Below are 17345 nucleotides of genomic sequence, written 5' to 3'. Positions count from 1 at the left end.
CATTTTCATTATGACATGTATCATTTATCATGTAAACACAATGTACATGTATATATAGATCCCGTGCTATTTTTATATATGATATGTTATTTTTGGCATCTAAATAAGCACAATTAACTGATACGAGCTGTAATATGTTGGCAGGGCAGCAATGTCAGTCTGGTTTGCATTGTGTTATATTATAAGATTTGTGATTTTGTATTTATGAACTCTCAAGTTTGAGTGCCGTTTAGGGTCGACTAACCTTCGTTTATTTAGTAGTTTATAGCTTTCCCTTGCATTCTGTCATTATGTTTTGTGGTTTTGTATTTATGAACTCTAAAGGTTGAGAAGCGTTTAAGGTCGACATTGCAAGATAGCATAAGTGCGGGCAGTTGCTGCAATAGAAATGCCGACCACGGTCTTTGTCGGTGTTGTCCTATATTACCCCCCCCCCCCCAAAAAAAAAAAAGTTCCAGTCCGAAATCCAATTTCCACCCAATCATCATATATTCGAGTTTCGGCGGGATAATTCGAATTTTACTTAAGGATCATGTTTGGTGTCAAAATATACGTTTTCGAGGTAGCTGAATCCATTTGTGTACATATTTTAGTGATTAATTGATTCCCCTGTGTCAATATAGGAGAAATTCCAATTTGCGATTTAGATTTCCGATCAGGAATTGGAGATTAATGATACTCCACAGAACTCAAATTTCCACGATTCTGACCCCTCCTAAAGTGCACTAACTTTAGTCTTCCTACCCTCATTCGGGGGCCCTGGCGCGCCTTTGGCTCATTGTCGAACTTAGTCATGACTTTACACCAAGTTGTATTATGTCCTAAATTTTCTGCGATTGAAATTGTTATCTTCTCTCATTATTGAATTTAGACCAGAGATCTTAATCGGCTCATTATTATCGGCCTCCAATATCCTTCATCTTTCCGTAATTTTTGGTATGACGGTGGGCAGTTCATTATCAAATGGTTCACTGCATGTCGGGATCCATCTGTGTCTCATCATTTGACACTGTGTGCTTCAATAGCTTTTGCCATCTTTGCTCAATTTTTGAGGTTGGTGATCGATATCGGACACGCCCGCGATGCTGCATCGACAGTGAGCTGAGAGAGGTCACCTTTCATCATGCCTGCTACACTACTTCGGCAGTGAGCAGTGGTCGGCCAGGGAGTCTAAATGAAATATAGACGATGCTTGATGAATACAATAGTATTAGATCTGAGGCAGAGAGAGAGAGAGAGAGAAATGGGGTTTAACGTCCACTCGACACAAACTAGGTCATTTCGGGACTAACATATGGTTTTAATTTTATTTCAATAATTCGCTTGCGCGTAGAGGTCTTTAGCAGTGGGAGGAAACCGGAGGACCCGGAGAAAACCCACGAGGTTGGACAGGCGACCCTACTCCTTGCCACGTACAACCGGGGATTCGAAACCACGCCAGTCGACTCAATGACAGACTTTATGATACAGCGCGCGCACGCTAACCATTCAGCCATCCACCCCCCACCCCCCCATCTGAGGCAGACTCGACGGTATACAGACAACTCATCCCAAAGATTACTCATCCAAAGACAACTCATCCCAAGTTAGAAGACAACTCATTTTGTAAAATTCGTATTTCTCGCCAAAACTGACTGCCATCAGGAATTATTTCCCAATATTTACTCCGCGGTATAACTAATCACCAAAGTGTATGGAAATGGATTCAACTACCCCAGAAGGATTATTTTGATACCAAACTCGATCATATTATGATAATTGGACAAAGATAGGTATTTTCCAGTCAAAACTGACGGCCATTTTGGATGTTTGCCAATTTGACCCATTTGGGCAAGGACTTCGAACTGAGACTTTTTTTAGGGATAATATACGTCTAGACCGACCATAAACCGTGGTCGAAATATCTATTTCAGCAACTGCCCGGAAAGGTGCCAAGTTAGTTAAAATGCCTGGAAATATACAATACTAGTATATGCCTTCGTTTATTTGGTAGTTTATAGCTTTCCCTTGTGGTCCTTTCGTTGGTTCTTTATTTCTACCATTTACGTTTATTGTTGATGTAATCAAAATATCATTTCAGATACATATGTAGATACGAGTGAACTTACTAAAGCACCTTTGTGTCATTTGGTTGAAACAGATGGATTTGTGAAACAGTAAAAAACGACGACTTGGATAATTGCGATTCATAATGAAAGAAATCCCAATGTTCTGTCGATCATGTATACTTGTAAATTATAATACAGGAGTGGGAAAGACCACCACATTCACAGAAAACCAAATTAAAATATTAATCCAAAAATGAAATAATTAGTTACAGTTTCTCCGTAAATATAAATAATAAGATATAAATAATAAAATTAGATAGGCTTGCGTCGTGACGTGGATCAACTTACCCCAGCTGGGGTAATCACTGCAACTACCTTTACCGCCATATGAACGAATACGCGATTCAAGTAACCCACTCTCTCCAATTTAGAATGCCATATTTGTTTCGTCTAAGTACAAAACATGCGACAAATTTTAATTTCAGCTTCAGCATCAAAGCTGTGGTTAGTGGGTGTATGTTGAAACGAACAGGCGGTTTGAAAAGAGAAACATTCATCTATGTGGCGACTGAAAATGGCTTTTAAAACACCCCCATGGATAATCAAAGGTCCGGGGTGATTCCCCACAGTGTGATAATCAGACGTAACTCTACTTTAAGCCAACCCAATTTTCTTCGCGGCGTGTAACCAGTGTCAGATAATTTCACAATATACCGTGGCCGACATTCATTTCACTTTTCGCTGCTGGAAGAATTTGTCTGGAGACAATCGTGATTATATCAATTTGAGAAAAATAAGAGGCGGTAGAATAGATGTGCCATATGAAAGGACAAACAAGTGTGTCTTTCAGAAGGCCGCATATTAGCTAGTGGAGCATAACAGTAGGACGTTAAACCCCATTTCATTTCATTTCATATTAGCTAGTTTAACATTGTCGATGTTTTTATGCATGCTATGGGCGTGTAGCGGTCACACGAGCTTTGGGCGAAACCAGCCAAACTGTTCGGACAACCAATATCAGGAGTTACAGTTACTTACGCATCGATATGTTGTACATGAAACCACAACTTTCCACGAAAGGGTAAAACTCACATACCGTAAGCTGGCTGAAGTCGGCAATGTTTGACTCGTAGCGAGCTAGGGTTTTTTAACTGGTTCATTTGCCTCACGTTTGCGTTCATACGACAAAATAAAGCTAGCTTAACTTACTTAAGCTTCTGAACGGCATAAATGTGAAATAAGATGTTATCCGATTGATTTGAAAGTTGTACACAGTGTTTACGTTCATGAGACGAAGAAACCTATTGATTTCCAATAACTCAAACCGTTTAAGTTATCTAAATATAAGAACATGTTTTGAATAAATCTTAGTATTGGGAAGAACGAGAAGTCCATCAAATTTTAATTATTTCTAATAGTTACTTCAAGTTACTTTTGAACAGTTTTATGTGTCTTGTAAATGCTCCCATATTCCTACAAAAAATTAAATATGCCACAACCTTTGTGGGCTACCCGGACTGCTTTGGGTGTATGTTTTGTTCCCTGACAGCTTATCATTTTATAACGGATTTGATTTATTAATTAAAAGAGTGATTAGATTTATATTTTAAAAACTGTGCTAAAATAGATATTTACCATGGAGTTTATCCTTTATTTGACTATTACCTAACTTGTTGCAATTGGTAAATAAAGCGCATTTTTCAACAAATTTCACTGCAAATGACGTATTTGGCTGAGCCGATTGGATTATCTTTGTTTACCAAACTAGCTGTTTTTTATCTGTGCAAACCGTATCCTTCCACTAAAAGATAATTGGGTTCATTTTTTTCAAATAAAAATGAAGAAACTGGAATGCATGAATGAGATCATTGGTGATCTGGTGATCTTTAAAAAGTTTGAATACGTGTTGTGAGGGTGTAAGGTTCACACGTTAATTAACGTCACAAACGACTCGACCTGAACACATTAACGTCATTAAGCGATCCGGTCTCGAACATTGCGTGTCTCTTACTATTTGATTTTAAGAATCGTGGTCACACTCCCAACTTATATAAAACCAACGTCTTCCTAGTTCTAATAAGGAAAGTGTATCACTTACATATATTAGTATCCATTGGTCTTTGAACTATGTCTGGCAAAATCTTAATAAAATAGCCTTACCTACACTATTATTAGTATTAATCAAGGTACATTGTTATTTTAAGAATTTATATGATCCCGGAAGCATTATTACATTGAAATCCAGGCAGACTAGGCTTGTTGCAAAACTTGCAATATTCGATAGCTTATAAATGCAACACTAGATGAATATTACTTTTTAAAATTGTAAGTTAAAAGCAGCTCTTTGAAATTGCATGTTTTATTTTAGAGACAGATTCGGATCTTCTACGCCAAGAATTTAATTTGGTTGTATATTACCGCCGTATAATTCTCTTTAACATCACTTTAAACACATTACGTATTACCTGGAATTTGTATATTTCGTCATGGATTCCTGTTGAATTGCATCGATGTCTGATAAGCTGTTAACCATTCCATTGGGCATGCCTTAATATAAAAGAAATAATAATATTGGGACAGTTTCACAAACTTCGATCCAGTCAACACGTCGATGGTGGACGAATGTTTCGTTGCCTACAAAATTAATTTTGGCAGTATATATCATCCCGTTCAGTTGGAAATAGAGACGTGTGTTGTGCACGGTGCGGGGTGTTTATAGAACATATTATATGGTTTCACTTCGGATTTGATCTAGCACAGTTTTGTTGTACTATTGTATTATGTACTTGTAGTATGGCCAAATTGTTATAACTGTTGACGTCAGGCGGGTAATTCCTTCGATATTATTTCTTTGTATTTATTATAAAAGCTGATTGTCAAAACTTGGCACAAATTAATTCGGGTCACACCCCGTCGTGACACAATTCTGTATTCATTAATCACAAAACCATTTCAATAAATTGTTTCTAGAAATTGTCAGGCATGACACGGCACAGTTTTGAGCAAGAAACGGGTCAGGTCAAATCAAACATAACATTGATAAATATAGGGTCATTCCGTCAATTAAAAGGCCTCATAAATCAGAAGGCAATTATTAAAGCTGGTTGTTATCCCAAAACGGAATCATTTGTCTGTTTATCACTGTTAATAATATAGTTAGTACTAGAGGTTACTTAGTGACCTTTATCCAAATGCTGGTATTAGGGCAGTTGATATAGTTTCTCCAATATCATAATATCCCCCTATAAAATACCCATATATCATAGGAACATTTACAGTCAAAGGGTATTCTGGTAACTACTTGTTGACCTTCCAGTTAGTCATATTGGTGCTAGTGATTAAATCAGTTTCCTAGAGTCACTACATCTCGCAATAAAATGCACACTTGACATGGTTTAGTTAAAGACTCCAGCAACACAGATTTTATTGAATTTCTCATTTGGTTTCCACAAATATTAACACCATGACCCTCATTGACATGCCCCATTTAAATAACAAAATAACATTACTTAGCATTATTTTTACCAGATGTCGTTGCGGGTGCCAATAATTAATATATATATATATATATATATATATATATGTGTGTGTGTGTGTTTGTGAGGGGGTGGGGGGGGGGGGGGGTATGTGTGTACTGTGAAACCCTATTTTACGGTTCATATTTCTGTTTTAGCTAAAACGAAACAAAAGAATAGTATGGATATAAATATATCAATTATCTACCAAAACAGATAGAAGTATAATTAGTGGAATCAGTTGTTTCAAATTACAAAAACATCTCAAATTCATTATAGGCACGAATCTAGTTGAAACATATCTTCCAAGTGACAGGCGGTGGAAACACAATATCACAGTTTGTGCACACATACATGTAAATTGCTTGCTAAGTACGTAGACCTCATCAACTCAGTTTCCCATAATTTAATTAGTCCTCAGGTTGAACCACTTTACTGGATTGTCTGTGTTCTGATTTCTGTCAGGCTCTCGACCGTAACATTTCAATCGAGAGCTATGCCGCCTGACTATGTAAAATATGTACTATATTGATTTCCACACAAAATTATTCCCTGGTATGTCAATAGTATGCTTTTAGCTAAATTCTGATTTCTTCTAGACAAGTCCTCTATAAGAAATAATCATTTTCCAAACTTGTTAATATTGACTGACATAAAATTGTCACTGGGCTTCCTTATCCATGGAGTATACAAAAAGTTAAATTAAATATCGAATTTTGCTTATTTTTTTATATTTATTTATTATCTGAACTCGTAGATGAATTGCGTGTAATAGATAAATTCCACAGGGAAACGGGTTTTATTTTCAAACAGTCAGCGCTATAATATAGATAATGCAAGCACAGTGAATCATATTCTTTATCCAACAATTCATCATAAAATTGTTATCTTTTTATGATACATCTTTGTAATAAAATCAATAATTAAGGAAGAAATGCATCGGAATGCAATGACATCTGAATTAAATTCGGATGCATAATTACTTCAACGAACAGGAATATTGGGATCATGTGTTCATATAAAAGAAATGATGATTAATATGTGTCGCGTTTTCGGATGCTGAAATAGACATGCACAGCAATGGACACTTATCTTCCGCTACATTAAAGTCAATCATGTCTGTGACTCAACCGTAATTACAGGAATAAGTCGCATTGGTATGGGATTAACTGTCTTTTTCGATAGAGAATGGCCATGAGCTTAATTAACTTTACGGGCGGTTCAAGGTCTTTGCAGATATCTGCAGTCTTAGATGTGTTCGATGATTGAACCTTGCGAGTAATTATCTGAGTCTGACCTCTGGCCACATTTCTGCATGTCGTTCAAATTGTGGATCATGTGGCAGGCGAGAGTTGAAGAGGTTATAGTTAGTAAGAGGAATATGGTTTTAATATACACTTTCATGTAGGGAACAGTTCTGTGAAATTGATGTTAGCTGAGATTTATGTACAGTATATCATGTTTTTTCCTGGGATCACCTGTATGTATTTTGTTTATAAGATCTACTTAATTTAGTAAACTGATAGCCAACAGTTGGTAATATACTTGAAAATTGTTTGTTTTTATCGTTTCTTTTAATTTGAACTGAAGATTTGCCATTCAGATTAACTTTCAGTAAGCAACATTGATCTCGAAAATCCTTTTGGGTCAAATGATATATAAATTATTAATTAGACATATATTAACATACCAAGACCATAAACCATAATCAACTCTCTAGACTATTGGATGCTCGCGATTTTAAATTGATTGAAACAAAATCGTCGTTTAATAATTTAATTAAAAAATAGATAATTAAAACTGTGCTTACTATCGTAACAACGGTAGCGATGGCAATCGAGGCTCCGCTATTCGCCACAAAGGCATAACTTCGCGATTGAAGTAATTTTACTCAAATTTTCAATATTTTCATCTTTCATTATCTTTTTTTAAACTGTTATAGTGATTATGTTAAGGTCTTTATCTCTCAGTCTTATATAATGCATCTTTAAGTGGCAGTTTTTTGTTTATAGGGGTTCATTTTACTAACAAATTTTGCATTTTGGACTACTGAAGAGGTGGGGTGGGTGATTTGCTAGTATCCTTCCTCCCGAAGCTATTCTAAACCAAGTAGCTCTAGTCTGTAAACCATCGCTCCAGTAAGGTGTAAGAAGTCATGGATGTTGTGCACGAAACAGGGTATACTGGCTCACTGGGGGGGGGGGGGATTATTTGCGTATAATCGACGTTGTCGATACATAGCCTTACTTCAGTATTGCAATTCTATACTTGTGACCAATGCTTTGGTTTTAAAACTAAAATGTTACCGTTGTCCTTAATATGCGAAAACATGTGATTATATCTGCATATTAGGCCTATTACCACCGTAAACATTCATTGTGACTTCAAATAAAATGGTTGTTATAGTAAAAAAAAAGTAGATCTTTTGTTGTGATATAAACCAGTTCATTTGTCAAAGTCTGGGAAACTGTTACGACGGTTTTCAACTTCATTCAGTTTTAGACTGGATCGATACAACATTAAATAATATAATTGAAGAAGGCAGACTGGAATCATTCAGATGAAGGCAATGTTCCACGTCACACTGACATGTTCTTGTGAACACTCTACAGACTACATTTATCATCTGATTGTTTTAAAATTGATATATGTTGATTACTTTAGTGAGATGCAGAATCCTATTTAATTTTCAATCATTTCCGTTAATTTCTTATGGATTTATGCCACTTGTTTCACTTTGTTGCACCTTGTGAACGCTCTTACTTCAAACGTCATCACCTAATTTGTATAAAATTTATATGTTTTAATTTATATTAATAAAACGAAGAATCCTATTGAATTTTCGCAATTTCCGTTTATAATTGCTAGAGTTATGGCCCATGTTTCACTTTGTTGAACCTTGTGAAATTTCTAACGCCAAAAGTTACCATCCGATCTGTATGGAATTTATATGCACCTATTACCTACAAAAGAATAAATATGCGACAACCCTTGACCGCCCAGACGATTTAGCTGCTGTGGGTGTATGTTTTGTTGCCCGGCAACTTATCTTTTTTATATCTATCGAACAATCCATCAAACTAAATTGGGTTAACTTGTAGGAAATGGAGTTTATTCACTTGGGTGATCTTGTTAAATAGAATAAACACAAATTAATGTTGAACCAGTCGCAAAAGTACAAACTCAGGAAATAAGACCCTGTGCTTTCTCTTCGCCTGCGAAATGGCTTTGCTCCTTTTTCTATTACAGTTTAACGATCGGTTATCACATTTTCAATGAAAATCTCAGATAACAATATAATATTTTTTATCAAAATCTTCAAGGCTTGTTTACCTTAGTAACCCAATTTATTAATGGATATGTGAGAGTGTGAGCATAGGACTATTGTGTGCTTATGATGATTCCAGAGATAGATTGCCTTTTGAATAGAATACGGCATGGTACAAATTACAGGGATAGGTTGAAGACGTTTTTAAATGAAATGAACAAAAAATAGACCTTTAACGTATTGTGTTACGGACAAACTCTATTATGTATTAAGATATATAAACATTAAAATTTTAAAAGCACAACATTTGTTAGAAATGGGACTTGATTAACATGAACTGGTTTGCACACACTGTTAAATGTTCATACATCAATTATTTATAATAGCATAGTGTCCCAAAGGTATGTAATAGTCTGAAATATGGTTAGATATACACGTACGTGGCCATGTTATTGATTTTGTTTATATTAATAATGCTCAAAGTATGCCACTATCCCTCACCGTCTGCGAGTGTTAACATAGGTATCGTAGTTAAAGAACACGATAATTAAGAAAAACATTTATTAGAAATGTAACAGCAAGGTGATCTGATTTGCAACAACGGTTTAATGTTTTTACTTAAATATTTTCTAATAGCATGGTGTCTTATAAGTATGTAATAATCAGGAATACTCATTATATACGTTTGTTATTGACATGTTGTTAATTTTGTTTATATCAATAATGCTCAAAGTATACCACCATTTCCTTACTGTCTGGGATTTGTGTGTTAATTTATTATTGTCAACTCACACCATACGTTTGAGTGTCTTAATTAAAGAACATGACTAAGCAGGTTCAGTACTGTACAAATGTGAATCTTCCCATAAACTCTAGCATCAATCAACCTCGTCGAGTGAGGTTTTTATGCAGAGGAGCCCGACCGACTTGCAGTTATATTACATGACACTGCAAGGCATCTGACGGAATTATTATCGATCGAGTTTAAACAGCCCACAATGACACGTATAATATCAACCCATTCACTATATAGAAAGCTTGATGAATTGAGAACGGTTTATTCCCCTCTGCTCACCTCCTAACCCCTATACATATAAATAATTCACAAAGGTCAATCGAGTGAAAGAACCGTTCATACGATGAAAAGATTTTCTGTCAGGTGTTTGAATAACCATTGTTATTATACTTTCAGTATTCTATGACTGCTGGCACCAGTACATCGTCTGCTACAGTACAGAACCGAGAAATTGATTCTTGAAACGAAGTAAGTCGACTGTTTTCATTGGAAATAAACCTTGCTCAAACAGAGAAAACTGAGAGACCGTGTTTGATTGGATGATAAGACCAGTCACTTGGTTTCCGTTAAACATACCACGTGATCTGTGTAATACTATTAGGATCAGTTTCTTCAATGCCGTTAGAAAGGATTAAAGGCAGTACTGATTCATAAGTCGACAGAGAACACGAACAACCTCGACTAACAAGTACTAGTTACATGTCAAACAAGAAGAGGTGGATTACATAGCATTGTTAAACTTTACTTTCTAAACGGCTGTATGACGCATTTAACAACACACTTCTATTTATTTTTGCTTGTTGACATGTTGTAAGAGAAAAAAATATGTTGTTTGCAGAAAAGTGAACAATTAAAACAATATGATTAGAGTCTCGGAGACAACTGCACAAGTTATGGAAACTGTCACATGCAACAATTCAGCTGGAAAGATTCTTGGAACTGCGGTGTGCAAGATGCCTGAGCCGGAAGTAACGACAACAGAAATATCTTTGATGAGTGTCTTTTTGGGGATCGTGATTTTGGCTAGTATTGTTGGAAATATTTTGGTGTTCGTGGTTTTCATCAAGAAGAGATGTCTATTGACGATATCCAATCGTTTTGTGTTAAACCTTTCCGTGTGCAACAGTTTCAACATCGTATTAGTTATGCCATGTGTGTTGGTATCGCTTATTGCTAAACAGTGGGTTTTGGGTGATGCTTGGTGTCAGATAACTGGCTTCATCATGAACGTTGTGTTCGGTGCCAGTACATTAACTTTATTAGTGATTTCCATAGACCGCTACTGTGCTGTTGTGACACCGCTGCATTATTCCTTATTAGTGACATCACAGAGATGTTATCTCATGATTGCTGGAGTGTGGATGGTCGCAATTGTTTCATCTCTTCCACCTTTGGTTGGCTGGAACCGTATGGAATTTCAAAAGAACAAAATGATCTGCACTGTAAAATGGTCGAGTGAGGACACGGTAGACCGGTACTATACATTGTTCCTAGTAACGGTATGTTTTGTTCTACCGTTGTTGGGTATGTTGTTTGCATACACCGTGATATTTCGTGCAGCAAGGACAAATAATGAGCGCACACGGCGTAGTAGCATTGTACCTTCGACGGCATCCGATGACAGTGTACAATCCCCGCTCAAAAACGGAAGACGCAGAAGCAGTACCGCTTCCATACTAGCTCGTCGGGTGAGTTCGTCGGGTAGACTGGGATCATTGCTGCTCCGACGGGAAGAATGGAAAGCCGCTGTAACCAGCTTTTTGATAGTTTTTACTTTCATAACGTCGTGGTTACCTTATTTTATTGTCATTGTTTTAGAATCTCTATTATCCAAAGCGACAATTCAACACCCAGCAGTAGGGATTACCTCTATTATCTTAGCCATGGCAAGTTGTGCGGTCAATCCATTTGTCTATGTGTTTAGAAGCAAAAGACTACGCGAGGAAATAAAGTGCATTTTACTCAACAGACGAACAAAAGTACAGTTGATTTCCATCAACAGAACAGGGTCGGATCTGACAAGACCACCCGTATTAGTGAATCCAGAAAAGCCGTTACACGTCTCTGCCACTTCTACGACACTAACATCATTAGCTTCCAATCCAAGCAATTCGTCGTTTCACAGTTAAGTCGAGTGTTCATTGTCTACTATTTTGACGCAAGTAACATGATAGACTAGTGATAAACTTATTAAGTTAGGACGTTAAATTTACCTTGCTGTGAGATTGAAATGAACAATAAACTCAAACGTTGGAGGTTGGCATTAATGTCAAGTCTCTACGTATCAGATGGTAGACAAAATAACAACGTAGTGATCAGTTAATCTGTCAAATATTGTACTATTTCCAGACATGTTAGTTTTTAATTTATAACTTCTATGAATTGTGTGTTAGATGTTCGTATCAAGTATTTTGATATTCTATATTATTCTGGTTACAAGTTTGTAATAATATTAATATGCGATTCGGTTTTTTTATTTATTTAATTTTGATATTTTTGTGCTATCTGTGTATCATGTGTTTTGTACGGTAGTCATAATAATTCTTGTCATTATGTTTCTTGTCAAACAAGTGCTAATTTAAATATTATACATATATATATTATGTGTATTTAACAATTTAGCTCAATATTTACGAGCGATGTCGATAAAATTAAATTGCTGATAGACAAGTATTCTGTGACTTTGAAACATATTTAATGCGATGATTTTCTTACCTGTATCAATAAAACAAAATAATCGATTTTGTGATTGCATCGTTAGACCGTGACATAATCCTTGATTGTCATAGTGGTTGTAATCACTGAACCTTCAAACCCTTATAATCACCATTGAGACTAATTATAATTAGATATCTAAATCACTAGCAGTAATTAGTTTTACTCACTAATTAAATTTTTTTAAAAACATAATTGAATCCAATTCCCCATAAACGTTAAAGCAGCTTTCTTGTACAGTTTTGGGTTTATAATACGTTAAGGCGATTATAGTGGCTTTTAACTATACAAAACGCATATTAAAGTAAACTTTAATGCTAAAAGATTAGCTAGTAATAATTATCGTAAATGTACCATTATGCTCAACTATAATATCTGAATAATACTCTGTCAGCAACAATACGACTTATTTGATGTCAATTTGTACCAATTAAATAGTATATTTTTGTACGATGTTAACTTTCAATGAATGTCACATAATTATTGTATTATCTTATACGCATCAATATTAATAACATTTTTTGTTAATGTTATATGTTATTTTTTTTTACGGATATTTGGTTATAATTTAAATAATGTACTGTGAAATACTGATTTGATAAGACTTAACTATTAGAAAACCATTATTATCTGTATAGGCATATAGAGCAGTTCATTTATTTACGTTATTGTTCTCAAAAGTGATACATTTTTGGACTGGGAACTAGTTCCCGACCCCTACCCATCTGGTCGTTCTAGTGGGGGGGGAGGGGAGGCGTCGCTCTCCTAAGAAAGAATACTATGGCTCCGTCAATTCAAGTACGACTGACATGGAAGGAACTTGTCATGCTTATTCTTTTTTCCATAGTTTGAACATTTCAAATCACCCTTTCAGATTTCGTGTCCCCTACCTAACAGTCTCACTTGGTGTAAGTATTTCTCATTTCGGGCAGCCGACAAAATACAAATCTTGAGTATTTTGAGATAACTGGCTATAGCTGGTATAGAATTGATTTTCCATATGAGAATGTGTAATCATCATGTATCTAACTAGCACGTCAATATTTATTCTACGCTTATCATTATGTCACACGGATACACTAAACTCAGTCATTTTACTTTGAAAATATTACGCTTCACAATGATTGATCGATTGTTATCCGGGAATAACTCAAGTGCTCAATGAATATTGTCATTGATAAAATATCTCTACGAATGGCGTTTGGTTGTCACCATGTCTGGAAGTCAAGTTAACGTTTTGATACACGGAAAAATCAATTTGAAATACTAGTAAAAGAAATGGTCATTTGACAATCGTACTGGTGTTAAAACCATAGTTACTGTAAATATACCCACTTCATTTATGGGTATTTATTTTTTTAATTTGTGATATATTACGTTATTCATTCAATTTTGGTGCTTTTGTTAAATATCTGATATGTCGTCTGTTTGAATACGTATCTTTTATGAAAAACATATAGATGTTGTATATTTATTGGATACGTTTAGTGAAAATTGTTTTGATTAAATCCATTTTGATATTGTCGTGCACTGATGATTTGATGTTATTTATACATGCATACACAATACACGTATATGAATTTAAATATATTTTTAATATCTTTAAAAGGTTAGATTTTGTTTAGTTATTGTGTCGTCTGTATTAAGTCGGAATGTTTTCACCGTTATATAAGTCATTAAATAATCTATTATTTAAATCGTATCTCGTTATCTCGTTAAGTATACCGTAAAACATTTATCGTGGTTTTCAGATGTCTATTGTATTTAAGTTTGTAATTTATATTTAATGTTAAATAGTGTTAGTTCCTTGGAAAGAATATTGCGCAAGTGATGTTTTCCCCTATATAATCACGACATTTTTTTTAGCGTGGCGCCAACAGCATTATGTATTGTATTTCGTCATTCGGTGTTTTTAAATTGTTTTTACAGTTTTGATTTAAGGTCAGTAGAAACATAGATATTTGTAAGATCAAAAATGCGTGTTGTTTGATTTCATATTTTCATAAATTTAAGGTCATGAACGTATTTTGAAATATTTCCAAGATCAAATTTGTGTATCGTTTGTTTTCATATATAATACCTATCATATACTATACGTAGGTGTATCATATATAATCCCTGGTTAGACTTACATTCCGTGACTCCATATATAGAAATTATTAATGTTATTTAGCGAGTTAGATATAATTAACTTAGTAAGCCATGGCATTTTTTTAATCTTTAAAGGAAAAAACTGTTGTCATAGAAACCAATTCGAAGAATCTGATATGCATGTTAAAAGAAAGGAAACTAAAGCTTGTGCTAATATTGATAATTTGTAGATATCAACCTTAAAATATAATTAAACATATGTCTTTATTTTCACGGTGAAAAAAAAAACAAGTTAAGTTATAAATAAATGAATATGGCTCACGTGTCAAACACTTGTAAAACAGAATTAAATGGAAAAACAATTTTTCAATAAACTATTTAATCGAATCGATAGGCTTTGCATTGTTTGAAAAGTTCAGTTGAAATAATTTCATAGTTCAAAATATTCACGGGAGGTTTTGAGGTTGAGCTCCGTTTCTAATAAATTCTATATTAAACTTATTAGGTGATCATTTATTATTTCAAAGGAAATATCCGGATTTGCTAAGAAATCCCCACAGAATATGGACTCATCCAGACCTACACAGAATTATTTATATAAGAGTATTCTGAAATGGATACACTTTCCGTTAAACGGTAAAATGCATATTAGACATTTTTGATAGTTTAAGAGAGGTTATAGCTTTAATGCAAAAATGTACGTTTCTTGTTTTTAGAAATCAAATGGAACTGATCAGTTAATTTAGATAATTATGTTGTCTTTTATTATCGACAAAAATGACAAATTACATATAAAAATGATTTGACGATTGGCCAATTTTTGTATTGTTGATGTTTTGTATCTATCGATTTTTAAAAAAAAACCAAACCCATAGTTTCATATTGTATAATCTATAATATATATCCTTCAGCATTTTGTATTTAATTGAATTCAATAATATGTAGGTTAACTTCCATATTTTAAAACAAACAGCAACCATACTTTGGTGTAATAAATAGATTTTGGTATGTGATCTTTGCTATTATATCATCGTATCATGTTGATATATATCGTTTCATTTTAAGCGCGATATACATTACAAAATGAGTGTTGAACTGAATAGTTTCGTTTTGTGTAGCCCACAAATTTACATAATATGTGTAATTACAGTAACTGTATTGTAGTCGTGTAAGATTTATGTTAACTTTGGTTGATATTTTTCTGTATTTTGGATGTGTATATTTTACAGTATTTTGAATTGAATAATTTTCTATATTTGTATTTTTGTATGGTAGATTAATTAATGTTTAATATTTAATGATCTTAAAGCACCCACAATGTGTAAATGTGCCATAAATTGGAAGAGATAATTTGTATGTAAGCATGTATGGTCGTTTTTTTTGTCTGTCATTTGTCGCGGACAGTGACGACATTGTAATACTCAATTCGATATTCAAAAATTCCATGTATTTGCGAGTTTGTTTTGCGTATCAAATGCGCAATGGGAATGTATAACTCAGGGAGTTGTGTTGTTATTTTTTGTTACTATTATTATGAATATTCATATCGTTTTGTACAACGAAATAAATATTGTAAAAATATATTTGGTTTCATTATAATTGTTGTTATGTTGTAAGACTGAGTAAGCAAAAGAAGGGTCTTACAAGTGAAGATTGTTGTGAACTAGCCGTTCATGGCTTCCACATCCGTTGAGATGACAGGGCTGTAGTAGACCAATGTAGCCCCCGGGTTATGATCAATCGGCATTCTTCGATAAATTCCCGTACTGAATTCAAACTGTGTCGGGTTCATGTGTAAATGGCCACATATCACCAATGATTTCCCCATTGATTCTCGACTCTTAGACCGGCTCTAACGTTTCCCAAATGTTCTTGCTCAAAAGCAGCTACAACGTTCATGGATAACTTGAGATACACAAACAGGAAGTAGAGACAAGTAAACATACAATTTTCCACCCTCCATTTCAAACCAATCAACGTCTTAACTCTTCTATCAAAATCGTAAATATTCAATAAAACCTGGCAGAAAATGTATATTCAACAAAACCTGGCAGAAAATGTATATCCAAACCCCTTTCTTCAATTCCTCACCAAAAAGTCAACACAGACCGCCATGCAAATGGGGGAAAGGAGGAGATAGACTAAGAATAGCATTGGCCCTTGTTTCGTGGATGATGGCGTACGAATAATTGGTGAGCTGTGTCCAAATGCACTTTGTTCCGTTAGACGCCCAACGCCCAGAATACGTACCACACAGTATTTTTCAAGTAGGAAATATCACGAGGACACGGGACTTTTAAGTATAGGCACTCCACCGGAAACCGCGCCCCAACCCTATAGTAGATTAGCTGAATCTTTGTAATTTACACTTCCATTTGGTAGTTTGCCATATTTTCTATCAAATGGGGGCGACAATCATTCGAAGATATTGAGAATATAAAAACGGGATGAAAACAACAATATTACGATAGAAAAGGGCGAGGGGGAATATTCTAGACAAAGATGACACTGAAGTTTATTATAAAGCTGATCGTGAACACGTGTGTGGTATGTTTTGATTCCAGTAGGGATATATTTATAACAGTTCTGTCTATAAATATTACTTCCACCGGTATTTATACCGTTTACCTACATGTGCACCTATATCTTATTATATTAGTTTTACTACCTGCAGAAAGTTCAGCTACAGGTCACAATCAGAGAAAAGTTCATGAGTTAACAGATATTCTAGGTAAATGTATATTATGTTTACATTATATACATACCCCGTCTTTATTAGTCCAGTTGGTACAGAACGGTAAACGCTAAAACCCATTTCATTTTATTTCACATTATACATTCCTAAAATGTTTATATGCTAATAGGGGGGTTGGATGGCTTAGTGGTTAGCACGTGCGCTCTGTATCATTAAG

At 34.7% G+C, this 17345-nt stretch overlaps 1 protein-coding gene across 4 annotated transcripts in view; it reads left to right on the top strand.

The window, feature by feature from the left end:
• Positions 1-16014, top strand: part of LOC126824580 (G-protein coupled receptor 161) — a 55238-nt gene extending 39224 nt beyond the window's left edge. For all 4 annotated transcript variants that reach the window (XM_050553831.2, XM_050553830.2, XM_050553833.2 and 1 more), the window contains one exon: positions 10024-16014. In XM_050553831.2, the coding sequence (XP_050409788.1) occupies positions 10488-11756 (1269 nt within the window). In that variant the 5' untranslated portion in view covers positions 10024-10487 and the 3' untranslated portion in view covers positions 11757-16014. The remainder of the gene's footprint in view (positions 1-10023) is intronic.
• The last annotated feature ends 1331 nt before the right edge of the window (positions 16015-17345 follow it).

The sequence above is a fragment of the Patella vulgata genome, chromosome 6 (assembly GCF_932274485.2).
Source record: "Patella vulgata chromosome 6, xgPatVulg1.2, whole genome shotgun sequence".
NCBI classification, from domain to species: Eukaryota; Metazoa; Mollusca; class Gastropoda; family Patellidae; genus Patella; species Patella vulgata.
The sequence above is the reverse complement of the archived record's forward strand: the minus strand, read 5'-3'. Positions and strand labels throughout refer to the sequence as shown.